The following is a 22,516-nucleotide window of genomic DNA, read 5'->3' as shown; positions in this document are numbered from 1 at the left end:
TAGCCAGGATGGTCTCCAACTCCTGACCTTGTGATCCGCCCACCTCTGAGGCCTCTTTTATAAGGGCACTAATCCTGTTTATGAGGACTCTGCCCTCATGATCTAATCCCCTCCAAAGGCCCCACCTCCAAGTACCATCACCTTGGGGGTTAGGATTTCAATACCTGGATTTAGGGGGAAATCAATATTCAGACCATAGCAGCATTAAAGAGAAGATACACCCCTGAGAACCTCCCAAAATTTCAGAAGCCCCACATCCACATCAGTGGCTCACATGCCAGACGCTGTTCTAAGAGCTACGCGGTTACTGTTGTTATGCCCTCTTTGCAGACGAGAAAGCAAGATACAGAGAGGTTACACAGCTGGTTAGGGATGGGCTCAGAAGTCACCCAGCTGGCTTGCGGTGGGCTGGGATGAAAGCCAGGAGTCTACTGGGTTCCACTGGGTTCATTGCTGGCAGCCTCCTCCTTACTCAGAGATACTGAGCATGGAGTGGGCGTCCTAGCTGTTCAATGTGGGCTGAATCTGTTTGCAAATGAGTGGATACTAATACCAACAATAGTAATTGTAACAGGTTTTATTACCGATATTATCATCAAGCCTTTCCCAGCAGCCTGGCCCTGTGCTAAGCCCTTGAATGCATGATCACATTTAATCTCCGTAGCAATGCTAGAAGGCCAGTACTGTTATTACACCCATTTTTAAGTTGAGGTAGGCCTGAGGGTTCCTATCTTCCATATTATTTGTGTTTTCATCTCTCCCCTGAGCCCTATGCAAATCAGACATTGCCTCCTCCAGCCTCTGCATATATACCTGGCTGGTGTCCACAGTACTTAGGGACCTCCTCTTTCGGCTTTGGAGCCCCCCTCCCTCTGTCTCTGTATGGGAGAGCTCTTCCTTCTGTCTTCTCCCTTCCTTCTTGCCTATTAAATTCTCCGCTCCTTAAAACAAAACAAAACAAAAAAATTCCCATTACTTGATCATTTTACATTCCCTTGTTAAGCCAGGCTCAAAACATCAAATAACTGTGCATTTCACACCATACCCAAGCCTTTCTGACTTTGTGATTACCAAGGTGCATTAGAATCTAAACTGCTATGTTATGCTATTTGCAAAATACTCTTGGCTCTTGCCTGAATCAATTCCCATGAGGGTACGTATCAGGTAAAACTTTGTTGTTTTAGATCTATTTGTTCTTAGACAAAGTAAACTTGGAATTGCTTTTCAGTTTGTTTTGAAATATTCCCTAGTTCTGTGTTTTCACACGTGCACAAAGGCCTTACTTCCCCCATTAGTCTGATTCTGAAGTTTTGCTGCACTGGGAGAATGTTCACTGACAAAACGTTAAGTAATGGTGCTGAAGTGTAAAGTAATTAATGCAAGAATCATAGTATGAGGTGGGGATCTCAGTGCTTTCATGAGGGCTGAGGAAACCATCTGACTGAGGATGTTGAGAGTGGAGGGGTAGATGAATGTTCCTGTAATTAATGCTGCATATTAAAAAAGTGACCTCTTTGGGCCGGGCACAGTGGCTCACGCCTGTAATCCTAGCATTTTGGGAGGCTGAGGTGGGCAGATCACAAGGTCAGGGGTTTGAGACCAGCCTGGCCAACATGGTGAAACCCCGTCTCTACTAAAAAAAAATACAAAAATTAGCCAGGCATGGTAGCATGTGCCTGTAATCCCAGCTACTTGGGAGGCTGAGGCAGGAGAATTGCTTGAACCCAGGGGGTGGAGGTTGCAGTGAGCCAAGATAGCACCATTGTACTCCAGCCTGGGTGACAGAGCAAGACTCCATCTCAAAAAAAAAAAAAAAAAAGTGACCTCTGGCATGGTCAATATGGGGACCTCGTAACCTTCCCTGTCACCTATAACTTCAGTTCTGGGACTCTGTGGTCCTGTTAATAAAAAAGATAATCACCAATATGCCTCATCTACTGTGGAACCCTTCCAATTCTTTTTTCTTTTTTTTTTTGAGGATGAAATTAGAAATCACCAAATTACCATTTTTAGACTATTTATGTGTATATATATATTTTTTACTCTCAGATATATTTATTCAATGCTTACTCTATAATGAGAGTTTTAACTTTCTGTTTTCCTTTCCATTATCCCTGAAAAGAATGGATTATGGAGAAAAGATGAAAGTAGTCTAATGCAATACAGTGTTTGCTAATGTGCTGTCAGAGGTATTAGTGGGACTTGCCAAGGTTTGTGTCTTTTATGAAATGCCTTTCAGATTGCAATTATCTAATAGACTTGGAAACCTGTTTGTACTCTTGCAGGCATTAAACGTCGTCTTTGAAAAAATCCCGGAAAACGAGAGTGCAGATGTCTGTCGGAATATTTCAGTCAATGTTCTCGACTGTGACACCATTGGCCAAGCCAAAGAAAAGATTTTCCAAGCATTCTTAAGCAAAAATGGCTCTCCTTATGGACTTCAGCTTAATGAAATTGGTCTTGGTAAGGCGGTGCGGGAGCTATACGTGGTCCCAGGCCCTGATGAGTGTCCCTCCCTGCCTGCCTTCCCTCCCTGCCCCCACCAGCTTCCGTTCAGTGACACTTACACAGCCAGGTTGTTCCTGGAGGGCATGTCTAGGGGCCAAGAGACTGCTTTGGTGTCTCATGGGCATCCTGATTCTTCGAAGGAAGCACGATCCTTCAAAGATGGCGTTTGTTGCTGTTGTCTTTAAATATTACGTCTGTAAATCAGATTCATGAGATTGTAGACCCTGAGACTGCACGGAATCACCTTGCATCATGAAGTACAGAAAGGTGTCAACACAGTGCCCTCTGCGTGTGTTGCATTTCACATTGGCATTTGATTTGTTTGTTGTGATACTGAGCGTGTCATTAGTGGGTGGCTCAGACTCTGGGTGTTAACTCCAGCCTGCTAGAAAGGTCATCTTCCTCTGCTAATCGCATCCTGTATTAAGTATATGCTCCGTCCTCCCCCAGTGTGCAGCAGCATCTGCTATGAATTCATTTTTGGGCTCTACTGGTATACTGCAAAGGACAGCGTATGCGTGAGCAAGCTAACAGGGCCCCACTTCCCTCAAATGTTCGTCAATATTTTACAGTTGAGCTCCGTGCAGTCCTCCCAGGAGACTGTCGTGGGATTTTGTAGCAGATAACGGGACAGAAACGAAGAATAAAATCATAGTGGTGACAGACAGTGTAACGAGGTTCACTTCCCCTTGATGTACAGTTATGGGCCTTGACTAAGCAGGCAATTAAAATCCTCCCACTTGGCCCTCCCAGTCCAGCCCCCTGCTAAAAGGCCATTGATACAGCCTTGAGGCAGGGTCTTGGAAGTTTGAGACCATGCAAATGTGGGGCAACTTGGTGATCTGGCTTTAAAGAAGGCAGGGCTGCTAAGGCACCCCTCTTCTGCTTCCTTCCTTGGGTGACTGTTGAGCAACTTGAGGACCCTTTTAGCTCATTTGGTTAGATACAGGATCAAAGGGGGAGCCCCAGCCAGGAAACCATGACCCTGACCCCAGACCCCCAGCTTCCTTGCCCTGAGCATACATCTTGCAAATGTGTGGCTCTCACTACAAAGGACATAGGCATACCCCACCCAACAGTCTTGGTCCTGCCGCTGATGAGCAGGTAGTAGCATCCTTACTCTTTTCTTGAGTTTGGGTGTCCCTCGCCTCCTAAAGTAGGAAGGCAAGGAGCAGAGCAAGTAGGGGGCCTGGGACACAGCCTATCAGCCGTGTCAGGCTTCTGCGTGCCTGCTGATTTCCCAGACTACCTCCAGAAACCAGCCATCAACTGTATTGAAATCCACCACCAGGCTGGATGCGGTGGCTCATGCCTGTAATCCCAGCACTTTGAGAGGCCAAGGCAGGTGGGTCACCTGCAGTCAGGAGTTCAAGACCAGCCTGGCCAACATGGTGAAACCCCATCTCTACTACAAATAATAAATTAGCCAGGCATGGTGGCGCACACCTGTGGTCCCAGCTACTCAGGAGGCTGAGGCAGAAGAATCTCTTGAACCCAGGAGGCAGAGGTTGCAGTGAGCCCCGATTGCGCCACTGTACTCCAGCCTGGGCAATGGAGGGAGACCCTGTCTCCAAAAAAAACAAAAACAAACAAAAAAGAAATCCAACACCAGTAGCAGCTATGCTTGGAGCTCTTACAGAAGAGGCTCAAAAGTGCAGATGCCCAAAGGGGCAGAAAATACATAAGGGGTGTCAGCCGCCTGGGACTACAGAAAGCAGTGGAGCTTGACTTAATGGGAAAGGACTCGCCATCCAAGGGGACAGTGCCATTTGCTTCAGTGGTTGCCATGTGGACTGCAGATTGTGTTACTAGACTGTTCGATTTTTTTGTTTTTTTAAAGAAATCAGATACCCAGTTTTTTATATGCAACTTAAAAACTTAAAAAAAAATTTTTATAGAGACAAGGTCTCACTATGTTGCCCAGGCTGGTCTTGAACTCCTAGCCTCAAGTAATCCCCCTGCCTCAGCCTCCCAAAGTATTGGGATTACAGGCCTGAGCATCTATGTCCAGCCTATGTGCAATCTTTTAATTTTTAAATGTTGGCACTGAGTTAACACTAAAATAATAACACCATGCAGGTTCCAAAAAAAGAAAAATCACATTTGCGTGCCACATTCTGACCTAGGCACAGGTTGGCAGCCTTGGCCAGAAGAGTCTGCACCCTGTGGTGCTGGGACCTTTGCACACTGATGCCTCCCCCTCCACCCCCAACAGGAGCCTATAGATGGTTCATATCATGCCTCTCTTTGTGAACATGGGCACACAAGTGTGAGCATATACAAATTTGCTTCTGGAATTTTTGTTGAAGAGCTTAGTCCCTCATAGAATGCATTATTTTGTCTTCAGTGCCTTTACTTCCAGGCTTATCAGGGAAAAAGTGGTTTGAAACATCAGAGCCCTAAAAAACTGATCAGAGTTCAGGCTACCAGTCTGGCTGATACATCTCTACACCTTCAAGCAAAGATTTACCACTTTATTCAAGTTTTAGTTATCTGTAAATTTGTGAAAGTAAAGTGGTAGCATTTTAAAACTCTCTAAAAAGGAACAAAATGCTCTTTTTCAGAGCTTCAAGTGGGCACACGACAGAAAGAACTTCTGGACATCGACAGTTCCTCTGTGATTCTTGAAGATGGAATCACCAAGCTAAACACCATTGGCCACTATGAGGTAAGAGCAAGACTTGACCCCGTGTCTCCTTCCTCATCCCCAATCCTAGTCCCATGGACATTCTTTTAAAACATCCAGGACTCCCACCCATTTCCTGGAATAACTTGCGGATCGATTGTGTCTGGGGCTGAAGTTTTCTTTCGTTGCTTGTGCAGACAAGCTCATGAAGGGCTCTCACAGTGTACTTGTCACGTATTCCCTTCTCAGAAGGCTATGATTTTCCTATCTCCTGAACTCTCTCCACCCTGAGGTTCAGCAGAAAAGAACCGAGGAAAGCCTAGGAAAGCCAGAGAAGAGTTATCCTTTAGCCTTCGCTGGGTGACAAGTGTGCTGATGCTAAACAAAGCCCTGGAAGTCCCAAGCCTCGCCTCCCTCCACAACATTCACGGTAGACCTTGTAACCTTTTGTGTAGGTCCTTGCTTCCTGAAGAAGTTCTAAATTTCCTGTTTGTTTGCAATATTGAGCGATACTTCCTTTGGCCTCTTAACCCACATACTGGGTGAGTGCCGAGGGCGGTGAGGGGTGCACGTGACTTCTCAGAGATCTGAGTGCCAGAGAAGCCTGCACATAACAAGACAGAGGAGGCAGGGAAGGTTCCTGAACACACTGGGATACTGGGGTTCACTTGTTTAGCAGTATTATCTGAATCTTTGTTGAATATCCACTCTGATAAGAGCTGGGGCTGCATGGGAGAGGAGCAAAGACCAGGTCCCTGCCCTCACAGAGCCTGCAGCCCTGGGGAAGGGGTGCAGAAAAGGAGGGAGAGACAAGTAAAGAGGCAACACCTTGCATGTAATAGTGCTGTGTGGCTTGGAGAATCCAAGAGGCTTCCTGGAGGAGGTTATGACTGAGCTGAGACCTAAACAATGAGAATTTAGCCACACTGGGCTAGCGTGCAGGCACATCCAGCAGGTAAGGGAGAGCATGCGTGTTAGACTAGTCAAAACTTGAGAGGGGCAATGGCGAGGTGGAAGGAGGGCAGTGACAGCTGATTATAGCCAGTGCTTATTAAGTACTTACACCACACCAGGTAATATTTCCAGCATGTCCCTGTAATGTAACTGCCCAATGGGTTCACCTTGTCCATTGCCTAGACAGAGCCGATTTATCAAGGCAGCAATTGAAATAAAGTAATTGGGCTGTACGGGAGATGGGAGTTTTATTATTACTCAAGTCAGTCTCCCTGAGCGTTCAGGGATCAAGAGTTTTTAAGGACAACTTGGTGGGTTGGGGGAAGCCAGTGAGCCAGGAGTGCTGATTGGTCAGGTCAGAGATGAAATCATAGGGAGTCAAAGCTGTCTTCTTGCGCTGAGTCAGTTCCTGGGTGGGGGCCACAAGATCAGATGAGCCAGTTTATTGATCTGGGTGGTACCAGCTGATCCATCAAGAGCAGGATCTGGGCCAGGCGTGGTGGCTCACGCCTGTAATCCCAGCACTTTGGGAGGCTGAGGTGGGCGGATCACCTGAGGTCAGGAGTTCAAGACCAGCCTGGCCAACATGGTAAAACCCTGTCTCCAAAAATACAAAAAATTAGCCAGGCATGGTGGTGCACGTCTGTAATCCCAGCTACTTGGGAGGCTGAGGCAGGAGAATTGCTTGAACCCGGGAGGCAGAGGTTGCAGTGAGCTGCGATGGTGCCATGGCACTGCAGCCTGTGAGACAGAGCAAGACTCCATGTCAAAAAAAAAAAAAAAGCAGGGTCTGCAAAATATCTCAAGCACTAGTTTAGGTTTTACAATAGTGATTTTATCCCCAGGAGCAATTTGGGGAGAGTCAGAATCTTGTAGCCTCCAGCTGCGTGATTCCTAAAACATAATCCCAATCTTGTGGCTAATTTGTTAGTCCTATGAAGGCAGTCTAGTCCCCAGGCAAGAAGGTGGTTTTGGGAAAGGGCTGTTGTTGTCTTTGTTTTGAACTGTAAGTTCCTCCCAAAGTTAGTTCAGTCTACATCCAGGAATGAGCAAGAGCAGCTTGGAGGTTAGAAGCAAGATGGAGTTGGTTAGGTCAGATCTCTTCACTGTCTTCTAACACATCTGCTTCCCGTCTTACAACAGTGAAAGGTATCTGAAGGGTGTTTTTCAGATGTCTTTCACTGTTCACCTTTCAGATGTCTTTCACTGTTACAGTTTTGCAATGGCGGTTTCAGTATTTCGCCCCATTCTATCCTATAGCAGTCCTATGAGATAGGTACTATTATTAACCCCACTTTATAGATGGGTACGATGAGGCTCCGGGAGGTCTGGTAACAGCTAGTCAGTGGCAGGGCCAGATTCGGACCTGGCTAGTTGGCTGTAGGGTCTGTGGCTGAACCAGTCCATGCTGTGGCCTCTTACAAGATGTAGAGGCAGGGAGGCAAGCAGGGAAGATGCAGATCACACAGATGGGGGCAGCCTCTTCAGGAGTTCTGAGTCTTATCCCAAGAACAGTGGGAAGCCATGGGAGGTCCTGAAGCAGGGAGGTTAGTGTTTCAGAAAATGATTGGGGCTGTGTGTGAGATGTAGATAGAAGGGGTGCGAACCTGGAAATAGCCCCATTAGAAGCTGTGGATTTCTGGTGAGGATTGGTGCTGCCCAACAATAATGCAGTGGCTCTGGACAGACACAGAGGCACAGAAATGGAATCAGATGCTCAGGAGGAGAACACCACAAGTCACATGGATGGGAGGGATAGTAGGATGAGGGTGGGGTCAAAGATGTCAGTTGGGGATGACTGTGCAGATGCCTGGAGGCAGGTGCTTTCCTAGAGATGGAGAAGATAGGAGGAGGAGCAGCTTCCCAGCACACTGGGAGGGTAGGCACCCCCTGTTTTTCACAGCTGTACAGTCCCAGGGAGATAGGTCTGCACCAGGAAGGACCTAGGACTCTGCCAGGTTCTCCCCTTGCCCAGGAAGAAGTGAGACTGTTCCTGAGCAGAGCTTTTTAGACAATGGCCAGGGACAGAGAACACCCATCCTTGGGCTTTTTGGCTGAGTGGGTCACCCAGTTTGGAAGCGGTTGCGTTGGGTGATGACTAAGGAGGTGCTGCCCCTGCGGCATTGCTGGAGGGAGTCTAGCAGAGAAAGCTGCAGGCTAGCAACCTGCCCCTGTGCTCACTCTCCTATAGCGCAGACTTGCCAGCCCTGGAATCATCTTGCCAAGAGCAGTCGTTCTTAGCTTTTGGAGTTTGTAAAAATCCCCAGGGAGTTTGCTAAAAGTGTGTATTCTTGGGCTCAGGAATAAGGGGCATCTTTGGCTGTATTTGGAAAAACACGGCCCCAGAGGGAAGGTCATGGCCAGGAGGAGGTCGGAGTCAGAGATGCTGCCCTGCTGGGTGGAAGTGCTTATCATGGCATCAGTTCAGGGTTCTAGACCTGCAAGCCAGCACCTCTCCCTGTGTCTGGGTGGCAGGCTTGTCTTGATGAGTTAGGAGAGGACACAGACTCCAAGGCCCTCCTCTGGTGCTGTTGCCTGGAGTTCTTGTCTTGCTCAGCTGTGCCTCCCCTGCCAGGCTTCTCAGCATCCCTCGGCCACTGTGGGGCATGGTGGGCTGCAGAGGCAGGGAATGGGGCTACTCACTGCTATTAATAGGAGGAGGCAGGGCAAGTCTCTCCAGCAGGGAGAATGAAGAACCACCACAGCTGTCTGCAAGGCAAGGGGAAGGCCTGTCAGGAGAGATAGAACATCAGTCTTCACTGCAGACATCGGCCGTGCTAGACACCTATCTGCTTAAGGATGATAATGAAATTAATCCGGCCTGTAGTCACTTCCCGTCCAAATGATTTATTGGCCTCATACCCCAGTGTTGCTGCATGGTGGTAATAAATGACAAGTCTAGGACATGAAGGCTTAAAGGATTCTCCTTATGTTTAAAAAGCTAAGCCATAAGGCAAATAAACCAGAGAGCCTGAAGGAAACGGGAGGTCATTCGGTTCCATGTTCTCTATGCCTGGACCATCTCAAAAGCCCTGTTTTTGAAAGGCTGCTTGGAGAAAATCATCCCCCACCACCCTCAGCCACCTACATCTATACTTGATTAAGCAGCGCCTCCGCAGACTCAAAATTTGGGAGTAATTTGACAGGGCTGGGCTGAAGTTTGCTTTTACCCTTTCGTTAAAGAAAAAATTTTCTCTTGAGCGCTAGCATTTCCCTCCAAAGAGACAAGATGCTAATTATCACTCTTATTCATTTACTAAAGTACCCTAGTTTGAGTCACTGTATGTGCTTAAAAGCAAAAAAAAAAAAAAAAAAAATTCATTTAAAAATAGGGTCTAATTCAGAGTTTTAAGTGAATCAGACTCACCTCCCTCCAATTAGTCCATATTAGTTAGGTTTTAAAGTTAATCTGTAGTGATGGCCAGTTCCTTCTACTATCTAAACAAAGTCCCTGCTGTTAGAGAGCCAGCCTGTTTCTTCTTTCCTTGTCTGTCCTTAGGGCAAACAGAGTGTAGCTGGTCTCCTCTGAATGATTTACTCTCAGCACATTTGAAGAACAGGTTTCTAGAGGGGATTTGAGGGCATGACAAAAATATAGCATCTCATGGACTAGATGCAGCCCCCAGAGCCCCACATTGCGGGCAGGGCCCTGTCACCTACTGGCTGACACCCTTGGCAACCCCCAGCACCGGGGAATTGCCTTCCATGACGATAACCATGGCAGCCAGTGCCTGGCACTGCTCACGCGCATTAGCTCAATTAATCTCCACAAAAACCCTGGGAGGCAGGTGCTTTCCTTACTCCCATTTTCCATCTGATGAACACAGAAGGAGGGTGCATTTCTGTTCCAGTGTCATTCTGTCCTGTGCAGACAAAGGGTTAAGCGTGTCTTTACACATGAAGCCAGAGGAGTCTTTCTCCCCTATAATTAAACCCTCCCGGCGCACTTCCTTAACTGGATGTCATTCTGTGTGTGTTGACTATGAAGGGGACTGTGCTTTGCTCTGGTGCTAACAGGTTCTGGGGCATGTGCACCTGCATGTTCAGGGAGTGGGGCATGCTCGTCCCCTAGGACTGTGGCAGGGTGGTTTCTCCAGGGTCCAGCCTTCTTCCTCTCACTCGCACCCTGCTGTGACCTTTGGCTGGGCCAAGTTATCGCACCCGCACCCTGCTATGGAGTGGCGGCGAGTGTGCAAGACAGGCGTTGGGCAGGAAATTTTCTCTAAAGATCACACTTCGAGTTCTGAGCTGCAAGGTTTTGGGAGGCAGAAAAGTTGTTTAACCACTGTCGTTAACAGATGTGTACTAATGCAGAAGTGGTCATTGCTAACAAATTTGTAATTCAAAAGATATTTAAAGCTCATAGGAATGTCCCAAAGGGTCTGTTAAGTAAGGTCAGCAATCCTTCTGGTCAAGTCCATCATCTGTGACACTAAAAGGGACTGGACAATCGCTAAAGGTCTGCTGCAGTGTGAATGTCTTTACTCATTTAACAAACACGTACAATGCTTCTTGTGTACTGGGCACTGTTCTAGGGCTTTGACCAATAGCAGCTCTTTCCGTCGTCTTTACCGCTCCATGAGGTGAATACTATCAGCCCCATTCTGAGGCCCAGGGAGGCTAAGAAACTTGGCCAGAGTCACAGAGCTCCTTCACTGATGCCTCAAGGCTGAAAGCAGACGAAATAAGCACTCTACAGACTGTGGCTCTGCGCAGCGCCTGAGGGATACCTTCCCCAGATCCAGGCTTTCAGCCCATGCTCCTAACCTCCGAGGTAGCCTGGCTAGAGAACTGGGCCTGACTGAGGAGAAATCCTGGTAGTTACATTCTCTGATGTCAAATTCATAAAGGGTGACTTCTCTTAAAATCCCAGGGCGAATCTCCTGTCTGTGAGTTTATCAAAATGCTTCCCTACTTCTACTTTAACCCTCTTTTTGGCCAGCAGTCCGTGAAGATGACAGTTACCTTCATCCAAAGGGAGCCTCTCTCAGGCATCTGGGCTCTGACAACTCCAACCCAACTGGATCACTCTTGAGTCTTAAGTGTTCAGGTCTTCGTAGTTTCCCACACATTCTTGGTGCCCCAACTCCCTCAGGAGGAAGACAGTCTCAGGGCTATCACTAATAGGCTATCACTAGGGAGCTGGCTAGTGGCCTGAAGGTTAATTTCAAGTAAACAAGAGAGAAAGAAGCAGGAGCCCTGTGGCATTTTCTCTGGTTTCCAGCATCCTGTAAGCCCTCCCCTGGATGTCCAGAACCTTCTGTGTGATTTGACCAGCCTGTAGAGGACGTTCTGACGGCCCCTTCCAATGCACTGGTGAACCCCTGTGCTGAAGGACTCAGCAAGGTTATCCCTTAAGCCCTGAGAAACAAGATTTTGTTTTCATCAGTTTCCAGCCTTGGGACATCAGTGAGAAGAGCTGAGGGAGAAGACGATATTGACGGAGGGAGAGCAATATTGGCGCGTGGCTGCTGGGACAGCATGTGGAATAGAATTCTGTTTTCACATAATATTGTTTCAGCAGAAAAGGTGATTTCAGGAATGAAAGATTTCAATCAGAGTTTCTGTGTAGTGATTTGATTCTCATGTTTTCAGATTTTTTCTTTAAATTATCACAATATTCAGAACATATTCATATTTTTTCATAAAATTTATAGCTACGATGCTAGCATTTCTCTTAGGTGGAGCCATATGAAATTGTCCATAAGTGACCATTTTTACCTACAAAAGTGGTAGTTTCATAAGGTTAAACATAAGTTCAACCTTACATTTCTAGAAAATCTCTTTTCATGGAATTCTCTCTAAGCTATGCCGTAAACATGGTATCTTATAAAGAAATCTTACCTTCACTTGCAAATGGTTTGGAGGATGTGCAGCTCCTGCTTATTTTAGAAATGACTTTAAGTTGTTGATATGGGTCTGTTTCTCCCTGAGTGGTTAAAACTCCTCATTCTAATGATGGGAAAGTCTACAGTCATCTCTGCCACTTCTAACATGGGGTGGCCCCAATTCCCCTCCATTGATGATTGGAGGGGAATCGCCTGTTGTCACATCGAATCCTGGAACACTGTGAGACTGGAAGGAATTTAATTTGAAATTGCCGTGCATACCAGTTCTGCTCTGGGCTGGAGAAACAATCCTGCTGCAGATCCATCTAGTGACATTAATCTTTCTTTGATTTAATTTGGTTTTCATCCCTAAAGTAGGGGCCCAGAGGACGCTCCCTGCCTCACAGGACTAGGGGACGATTAATGAGTCACTCTTAGAAGAGCATTTGGAGCTCCTCAGATGGAACAAACGGCATCATCTTTTTAACACTCTGCATTCCGGGGCACTTTTCAAAACGGCATTTCTGTCCTTACCTCAGCAGCAGCTGACTTGCGCTAAAAAGAAAACGGAAACCTTTCCCCCACAAACATCTGTAAATAAACTATTTTTCTGTCTTTATAATCGTGTTAAGGTGTCACATGGGGGAAATGTTCCAGCTCCAGAGCAGCTGTGAAAGTTAGAAATGCACTCATACATACATGCTCACACACACACACTCATCCACTAATAAAATGTTTCTACACTTGCTCTTGGGAGATAATTTCAGAGTAAAATTTCCTTGGTACAAGCTGTGTCTATGCTATCTTAATGCCTGAGCACAGCACTGGCAGCGGGCTGTTGCCAGCTCTTGAAGAGACATTTGAACTTTTGGCAGCGCTCCTTATCAGAAGGCCCATCCACAGTGTTTGTGATTATAGAGTAAGGGTGCTCGCTTTTGGCAAAACAAAGCGTCTGACAGTAGTGAAGTATTGGCTCAACACTCAATGGGAGACATTTGGGATTCATTCTTTGACAATTACCCAGAATGAATCACCAGCTTCCTTTTATAAAAAGATATTTATTGGCTTAGAAACAGAGCATATCCAGCTCTTCGTGGGGAGGAATTTTGTAACTATGTTCAAAACTTCTCATAAACTCGGTGTCTGAGTATTGCTAAGTGGGTGCCTGCGCAGAGCATTTACTTTAATTCATCAAATATGGAGGAGAATTGAAAAATCAGCCAGCAAACAATGAATAGCTCAAGGGGAAAAGGAGAGGATGCTTGGTAATAGAAGCAGAGTGGAAGAGCTCAGTAAGAGTTAAGAATCCCTGCTGGAGACACTTTGCAGAGGCCTGATGGCCCCAGCTGGCCCCTGCCCAGTGCTGCCCCCACCCCACCACCAAGATATCACGCACACCAGCAGTTGGAGGCCTCTGGCCTAAACTTAGCGGCTTGCTGGACACAGCTGGCTGGACAGCTGTTTGAGGGCCTCTTGAGGGCTGGCTCTTGCTCTGTGTTCCTCCCTGTGGGTGTAACCTGAAGGAGATTAGGTTTTAATCCTTTGGTGCTTGCTAGGTGGGCTTGTACATTCTGATAACCAATGTGCAGCAGGCCAGAAGAGAAACTCTAGGTTTCCACTCTTTCCAAACTGGGAAGGCAAGGTCCAAATTGATAGTAGAATTGAGAATAGCTTTGGAGCTTTAGAGTGGAGGGAAAAGTCACTTAGCTGATAAGGTTCAGAAGTGACAGGGTCAGTCCTCCAGAAACAGTTCCAGAATGAAGGGGATTTGTGGATCTCTGACCTGCCTCCTCGCCACCCCTCTGTCTTGTAATTTTGTGAATGAGCCCCTCCTCCCACAGAGCCAGGCCTGCCCCCAGCATCTTGGCATCTTTGTCCCCCTCTGCCCGAACGGCACTTCCTTGCCTGGGGATTTGCGAGTGCCCATCAGGGTGTGGGGGAGGGGCACTGTAGGGCCACTTGACCCTGGTCTCCATGGTACCAAAAGGTCTCAGGTGAGAACGCTTGACTTTAACTCCAAAGGAGGCAATATATACAGAGGGCTTTCTTTGTCAAATGTATACATTTAAAATCTGTGGCAATTCTTATCAGTTCTATTGAAGCATAATTTTTGAGACAGGGTCTTGCTCTGTTGCCCAGGCTGGAGTGCACTGGCACAATCATGGCTCACTGCAGCCTTGACCTCCCAGGCTCAAGCCATCCTCCTGCCTCAGCTGGGACTATAGGCATGTGCCACAATGCTCAGCGCTTTTTTTTTTTTTTTTTTTTTTTTTTTGAGGAGAGATGGGGATCTGAGTTCCCCAGGCTGGTCTTGAACTCCTAGGATCAAGTAATCCTACTGCCTCGGCTTCCCAAAGAGCTGGGATTACAGTCATGAGCCACTGTGTCCAGCCAAAATATAATTTATATTACCATAAAGCTAATTCGTTTAAAGTATACAATGCAATGGTTTTAGGTATACTTACAGAATTGAGCAACCATTGCCACAACCTAATTTTAGAACATTTTCATCCCTCTTGAAGAAACCTTGAATTTATTAACAGTCACTCCTTATTTCTCCCACCTCTGCTTTAGCCAACTAGTAATCTACGATCTATCTGTATAAATTTGCCCATTTTGGACATTTCATATATTCTTTTGTTTTAGATTCGTGGGTACATGTGCAGGTTTGCTACAAGGGTATACTGCATGATGCTGAGATGTGGGCTTCTATTGATCCCATCACCCAGTGAACATAGTACCCAATAGGAACTTTTTCAGCCCTTGCCCCAGCCCCCTCCCCGCTTTTGGAGTCCCTCGTGTCTACTGCTCCCATCTTTATAGACATTTCATATAAATAGGACCATACAATATGTGGTCTTTTGTGACTGGCTTCTTCGCATGTTTTTGCAGTTCATCCATGCTGTAGCATGTATCGGTAATTCTTTCCTTTTATTGTATGGCAATTTTTGGTAGTATAGTCATACTACATGAACACATAGTAATAAAGAATGAACTACTTGTAGTTGCAACAGGAATAAATGTCACAGACCTTATATTGACCCTCAAAATCTAGACACAGTACATACTGTATGATTCTATTTATATGATACTCAAGAACAGGCAACATTCATACATGGTGATGGAAGACAGAAAAGTAATTACTTCTGGATGAAGATGGGGTGGTCATTGTCTCGGAAGGGACAATGGGAGCACTTTTCAGGACCTTGCAATATTTTATATCTTGATAAAGGTGGTGGTTATTCCAGTATATATTTAATGTGAATAGTCATTGAGCTGTACACTTAATATTAGCAAAAGTTAAGCATGTCCCACATGTTATGCTTACATTTCAAAGCTTTTATTAAAAAGTATATGCAAATTGTGTGATTTTACAAGCTTTTGAAAAAATGTCACAGGTTGAATATCCCTTATCCAAAATGCTTGGAACCAAAAGTATTTCAGATTTTGGAATTTGCTTGGATTTTAGAGTATTTGCATACACATAATGAAATATTTTGGTGACAAGACCCATGTTTAAACACAGAATTTATGTTTCATATACACCTTATACACAGAGCCTGAAGGTAATTTTATATAATTTGTGCACAAATCAAAGTTTTTATTGGGTTTTGACTGTCACATGCTATCATGAGTTCAGGTGTGGAATTTTCCACTTGTGGCACCATGTCAGCACCCAGAAGTTTCAGATTTTGCAGCGTTTTGAATTTTCGGATTAGGGATGCTCAACCTGTATATACCTACAGAAAAACAAATTGTAAGCATACTGCTGGATGAATTATCATCAAGTGAGCATATCCTGAAACTACCACCCATGTCAAAAAATAGAAGCCCTCTCTCCTGGCCTTTCCTAATCACTACCGCTGCTCTCTTCTCCAAATATCTAACATGATAGTTTTGACTGTTTGGGCTTTTTTTTCAAGCTCTATGTAAATGGAATCAGTCAGTATACTTTCTTTTCTGTCGAGCTTCTTCTGCTCAGCATTATGATTGTAAGATTTACCCATGTGGCGTGTAACAGTAGTTTGCTCATTTTCATTGTTTTATAATCTGTTGTATGAATATGCCCCAAATTATTCATTCTAATGATGGATGTTTGAGTTGTTTCCAGTATGGGACAATTACAAATAGCTCCCAATCAGGATTTATACTTATTTCTGTGGACTAAGGGCCTACATGTGAAATGGCTCTGTCATAGGGTAGACACCAACTTTATATACCACAATTTCTGAAAACCCGTTTCAGCATTTCTTAATAGAGTAGTGTCATAGTCAGTTAGGGCTGCTATAACAGAATACCATTGACTGGGTGGCTTAAACATTTGTTCCTTACAGTTCCAGAGACTGGAAGTTCACGGTCAGGGCAAAGTACTAGTAGCTCAGTGAGGACCCTCCTCCTGGTTTGCTGAGAGCCGTCTTCTTGTATCCTTGTGTAGTGGAAAGCAGAGGGGACATGGCAAGCTCTGCTGTCTCTTCCTTTTCCTCCTCTGTTTAGAGACAAGGTCTCACTCTGTCGCCCAGGCTGGAGTAGAGTGGCACAGTCAGGGCTCAGTGCAGCCTTGAATGCCTGGGCTCAAGTGATCCTCTCGCCTCAGCCTCCCAGGTAGCTGGGACTACAGGTGTGCACCAATGCGCCCAGCTAATTTTTAAAATTTTTTTTATAAAGGGGTCTCCCTATGTTGCCCAGGCTGGTCTCAAGACTCCTGGACTCAAGTGATCCTCCTCTTCTTCCTCCCAAAGTGCTGGGATCACAGGAGTGAGGCACCACGCCCGGCCCTGGTGTCTCTTCTTATAAGGGCACTATTCCCATCATGAGGGCTCCAACCTCATGACTCAGCCACCTCCCAAAGGCCCTACCTCCTAATACCATCACACTGGGATTAGGATTTCAACATAGGAATCTGGAGGAGACACAAACATTCAGTCTATAGCAAGTAACAATTTTTTAACCTCAAAAAATGAAACTGGCCTAGGTCTTTCCTGACCTCTGCAAATTGGGGGGAATGTCCTAACAGCTCAGTCTTCCCCTCTTCCAGGGCTGGCCCACCTCCCACCTGTCCCACAGGGTCCTGGCCTCCACCTTCTGCGTACTACCCCACTGCCTCCCATGGCCTCATCAGCCTCCTCCACAGGACCACGAGCCCCTTGAGGACAGAGACACTGTCTTGCTTGTCATTTAGTCCCAGCCTCCAACACAGTGCCCAGAACATAGTAATTCTTTATAAATATTTGATTTAATAAGTGAGAGCATGTAAGATCCATCCAGCCATCTAATTCCTGGGTGAAGTTGAGAAATCCATTAAATTTTGAAAACTCATATATCTTTGATCTTTGGTTTCAGATATCAAATGGATCCACTATAAAAGTCTTTAAGAAGATAGCAAATTTTACTTCAGGTAACCAATATAATATTGTTAACCTTTTGTTCTCACCTAGCTTTATAAAGTATTGCTTTTTGCCTCTCTCATCTGTATTGTCACAAAGGTGAGATTGAGTTGTTGCTATGTAATTCTCTGAAAGCTGAGAAAAGCCATTTTGATCTCTTTCCAGTCCTAAGAATGTGATCCCTGCAAGAAGGAAAGGAAACTATAAATGGCGGTTGGCCTGGACTGCCCAGCACTGAGGAAGTGGCTGCCTCTTTATAGCCCTAAACTCAGGGCAGAATCTCATAGCTTTTTTCCAACCCTTTAGAAGGATGGGGGCTAACAGAGGAGATTCCCCCTGGCAAACTGAGAGGGAAGAGTACAGATAATCATCACAGAGCCCCGCAGCAAGCACTGAACAAACAAGATAATCCACTTAGAAGGTCCAAGTCTCCTGTGATAGCCCTTGCAAAATTCCCAGAAATTGGAGAGAGACAAACTAAAGGGGGAGCTTTTATGGGAAAGTCAATAGGCTGGTCTCTAAAGTGATCTTCTGCTTCCCTGATAGCCCTGGGGCAGGAAATTCCTGTTCCAGGTTTGTCTCCAGAGAAATTATACCCCAGTCAAGACAATCAGCTCTCAGCCCTTGGAAAGGTTCTGAGCTCCTCCCAAACAGGCTCCTTTCACACACACAGCCAGAGGTAGGGCTTCCTGACTCCTGGATTCACTATTAGAAGGAGCAGGGAGCATCTGGTCAGTACAAACAGGGAATGTGGGGTTCTTGATTATACAGACAGGATAATTGGGTAGGACTCCTTTAGGGAAACCCACCTTCCATCACTACATGGGGCTGTGGTGAAGCCATCTTACAGAGTTGCTATCATTCCAGCTTAAGGGGGATGGTGTCTTTGTGTTGAAAAGTGGAAGAGCTGTGGTTTTTAGGTTTCAAAGATTGGGCCTTTTGAAGAGCCTATTATTTGGGGATTGAATAGTAGAATCTTAGATTTGGATCTCTTCGTGGGCCCTCCAGTCAGTCAACACTGCTGCTAGTTTCCATTCATTGCAACTGAGAGCCACCATCTTATCATCCTGCTAATACTCTAAACCTCCTGTACCTCTGTCCTATCATCAGCCCCTCTGTCAAAATCCCAACCCTGGATGAACCCAACGATTATCCTTTCCTGACCCTACAGCTAGGGAGCCACAGAAGAAAGGCACATAATGGCACACAGGGGGTCACTATAAGTTCACGGTACCCAAGTTGACCAGGGCCCTCCACACAGCCTGCTCTCATTGGGTTCCTCTGGGCAATTCAACTCTGTGTTGTCCATGTCTACCTTCTCTCCTCAAAGATTTGAACTACACAGCTGTCCTCTCAGCAGATGACTTCACCCTGCACTCTTTACAGAGAAAACTAATCGGAAGTCCCTCAACAGCAATACCAAACCTACCAACCTACCTGCACCTGCCTTCTTCCTTGATGCTTGTAGGCTGACCTTCTTCCATTCAAGGCCAGTCTCTCACCTGTGCTTTGGGTCCACCATCCTTTCCAACCTTCTCGGTATCCTTACACCACCAGTAATCTCTTTTCTCACCTGTACTTTCTTTGCCTCTCCATCTACTCCCCATTTTCCATTAGCATTTCAAGACGTGCTAGTCTCTCTCATCTTTACTTTTAAGACAGTGTCTCGCTGTCGCCCAGGCTGGAGTGCAGTGGTACAATCATGGCTCACTGAAGCCTCAACCTCCTGGGTTCAAATGATCCTCCCACCTCAGCCTCCCAAGTAGCTGGGATTACAGGAGTGTGCTACCATGCTCAGATAATTTTTAAATTTTTTTGTAGAAATGAGGTCTTGCTATATTGTCCAGGCTGGTCTTGAAATCCTGGGCTCAGGCAGTCCTCCTGCCTTGGCTTCCCAAAGTGCTGGGATTACAGATGTGAGCCACTGAGCCTCTCTCAACTTTAAAACAAACAAACCAAATGCCTTACTTCCTCTCTTCCCTCCATTTACCACTCCCTTACCCTTTACAGCCACATTTCCTCACTCTGCGCTACTCTTGGCTTGCTCTGTGAGCACCACCTCATTGTCCTTTGAGATCCTAGAAAGGGTCAGCTCCTTCCTACTTTGGGCCTTCCTGCAATTTGCCTAGCTGACTCTATCTCTTCATTAGATTCAGCTCAAACATCCCTTCCTCAAAAACTCCTGGACTAGATTTGGTCTCTTTTTAATTCTTTAGCATATAATTCTCTTTGTAACCTTTATCAGTTATAATAATTGTATACCTAGAAGTTTGATGTCTCTCATTGGCCAGAATGCAAATTCCATCAGGGTGGAAACTAGGTCTTATTCATTGCTATATGCCCAGTTGTCCCTGGCACATAGGTGCTCTAGGTACATTTGTTAAATGAATGAGGCTTGAGCCTCTCCTACCAGCAAGAGATCAGAGATCACTAGGGAATCTACTTCCTCCTCCAATCCCTCACCCGTCCCATCTTCATGCTGTTCTTAAGATCTTAAGATGCAGCAGGGGGAAAAATGTAGCTATGAAGAGCTCAAGTCAAAAAGCTCAAGTAACTTCAGTATATAGCACAAATGGGACCTTTTATGAGAAGGCCGATTAGCCCATGGTTGCTTTTTTTAATGGACTGCTTTCTCTCCCTCTTTCTCTGGTGTTCAGATGTGGAATACTCAGATGACCACTGCCATTTGGTGAGTTCAGGCTTTCTTGTGCTCACCACTGAATTGCATGCCTTCTGTAGCACGAATGGTCTCCTTGGGTAACGCTTCTGCTGTCTTCCCTTCAGATTTTACCAGATTCGGAAGCATTCCAAGATGTGCAAGGAAAGAGACATCGAGGGAAGCATAAGTTCAAAGTAAAAGAAATGTATCTGACAAAGCTGCTGTCGACCAAGGTACACTTACTGTTCTGGGAGCACTTTATGGCTACCTAGGGGGTGTATGATATGTTTGACTTAATTTCCACTGAAGTGTGAAAATGTTACAAATCCCTTGTGCCTTCTAGCAAAGCAAAATGAAAGTTTAAATTGTAAACACTTCCTGCCCCGTTCCTCTTCTTTTTATACACTACAAAGATAACAGCACTTTACAGATTTGTACTGTAGTATCTTCAGTCAGGGATTTAACATTGTTCCCAGTCTCTTTCCCCACCATTTCACTATTGTTATTTTTTAGGTTGACAGCATAATTATTCCTTTTTGTTTACTTGTTATTATAGATGAGCAATAAAACTCCCTTTTTGAATTGCAAATAAAATGAAGGGGATGGGAAGGGTCAATGACTATAAACCTAGTAAATCTTAATTTTTTTCATTTTAAAATCAAGAATTCTGCTCACACATAAAAGTGTCAGATGTGAAAGCCAGTGGAATACTAAACTGAGAGCAAATTTTACTTTCTCTGGCTTTTAGTGGAATTAACAGAAGTCTGTGGTGATCTTTTTTTTCTCCCCCTCTGGAATGATAAGCACTATAAATGCTATTATCTACACTTGGCCTCAGGAACTTGGTGGGCATCCTTCTTCAGATTATAACAAAGAATCTGCTTAGAGCTTAGGAGATTTGTTTAGTGGGCAGAGGACAGACCAAGCCTCTTGATTTTCTCAGCTGTCCCACAGAGCTCAGCCTGTTTGGCTTTTGTAAAATACTCAAATGCTTTGGAAAGTACACAATAAAACCTTATGATAGAAATATATGTAACAGGAAAAATTCTGGGAACAGAGCAGCATCACTTGAGCCTTTCCAGGCTGAACATAACTAATAAAAGCCAAATATCCGTGGCTTCCTGGTTTATGTAAACAGCCCTACAACTGACATTTCAACTGCTAGAGATTTCTGATATCCTCCCAGTTGACTAAACAATGTTGTTATCAGCAAGAAGCTTATGAACCAAATCTAAACCTGGGCATGGATTTTCAAGACTTTTGACCCATACTGTGAGCACTGGCCACATTTGACAATTTTACATTTTTCTCTTCTAGTTTGTTTTTCCCTGTTTTGTACATTATTTTCCCTGAATTTGGATTTGCTTTTGCTATTACGTTTTCAAAACCACTACCACAGTTTTTAATCTCCCAAATCTGATGTTGTCTGTCTTTCAGGTGGCAATTCATTCTGTGCTTGAAAAACTTTTTAGAAGCATTTGGAGTTTACCCAACAGCAGAGCTCCATTTGCTATAAAATACTTTTTTGACTTTTTGGACGCCCAGGCTGAAAACAAAAAAATCACAGATCCTGACGTCGTACATATTTGGAAAACAAACAGGTGGGAATGTAGGTGATTATTGACTGTTTTCAAGAATCTGGGACAGAATATTAACTAAAAGAAAGACATATATAGTTACAGCAGAATTCATTTATATCAGAATCTTTGGGCTTGGTAAGCTATCATGTCAAAGTAGTTTCTTATTCTGTTACTATTTTTAAACAATAAAGGAAACCATTCCTATGCCAAGAATCCTATTCTTGAAGATAAACTGTTATCTTTGGTGCATCATAAAGACTTTGTCTAGAATGTTAAAACAAATTTAAGTTGACCAGCAAAGAATGAGAAATTAACATTTGTGGTTTTATATCATTTTTGCATTAGAAAAAATGTTATGATAAATCATTTTTTGTTCCTAATCAATCAGTTACTTTGCAGTCTCCAAGCTGTCTATACTCTGATTCTGTACAGAAATTTTTTATCAAGTGCAGTACTCAGATACTATGAGAATTAGCCAAAAGTTTGTGTTTTGTTTTATATTTTACCTTAAGGACAGGCAAGGCATCAAAATTTTGCCTCCTCAGTAAAGAAATGTAGCTCATGATCTCTCTTTGAAATGCTGTGTGCATGGGCTGGAAAAGACTCAGAGTTATGATGAAGTAGAACTTCTCAGTGCAAGTTCAAGGCTTTCCAGGCACTGAAGGCAGCCAGGTCACTTTAAATGAGTATCAAAAGCTGAAGTTCCAGAGCTCTAGGTCTAATCTCCCATTTAATCCAGGCCTATCCCAATTCTCTACGCTGGCTTGCTCCCTTCTCTTCCTGTGTTCTAGCCTCTTTTTTTGAGACAGGGTCTCACTCTTGTCGCCCAGGCTGCAGTGTAGTGGTGGGATCTCGGTTCACTGCAACCTCTGCCTACTGGGCTCAAGCAATTCTCCCACCTCAGCTTCCCAAGTAGCTGGAATTACACGAGCATGCCACCGCACTCAGCTAGTTTTTAAAACTTTTTGTGAGATGAG

At 45.0% G+C, this 22,516-nt stretch overlaps 2 protein-coding genes across 2 annotated transcripts in view; both read left to right on the top strand.

Moving 5' to 3' along the window:
- Nucleotides 1–22,516, top strand: part of LOC131380755 (uncharacterized) — a 517,791-nt gene that overhangs the window by 126,560 nt on the left and 368,715 nt on the right. The window lies entirely within an intron of this gene.
- Nucleotides 2,122–22,516, top strand: part of LOC116479090 (plexin-C1-like) — a 28,341-nt gene continuing 7,946 nt past the window's right edge. The window contains exons 1-6 of the mRNA XM_032170897.2: nt 2,122–2,463; nt 5,073–5,176; nt 17,257–17,311; nt 19,958–19,989; nt 20,085–20,192; nt 21,397–21,560. Coding sequence (XP_032026788.1) covers nt 2,229–2,463; nt 5,073–5,176; nt 17,257–17,311; nt 19,958–19,989; nt 20,085–20,192; nt 21,397–21,560 — 698 coding nt within the window. The 5' untranslated portion in view covers nt 2,122–2,228. The remainder of the gene's footprint in view (nt 2,464–5,072; nt 5,177–17,256; nt 17,312–19,957; nt 19,990–20,084; nt 20,193–21,396; nt 21,561–22,516) is intronic.

The sequence above is a fragment of the Hylobates moloch genome, unplaced genomic scaffold (assembly GCF_009828535.3).
Source record: "Hylobates moloch isolate HMO894 unplaced genomic scaffold, HMol_V3 SCAFFOLD_12, whole genome shotgun sequence".
Taxonomy (NCBI): domain Eukaryota; kingdom Metazoa; phylum Chordata; class Mammalia; order Primates; family Hylobatidae; genus Hylobates; species Hylobates moloch.
The sequence above is the reverse complement of the archived record's forward strand: the minus strand, read 5'-3'. Positions and strand labels throughout refer to the sequence as shown.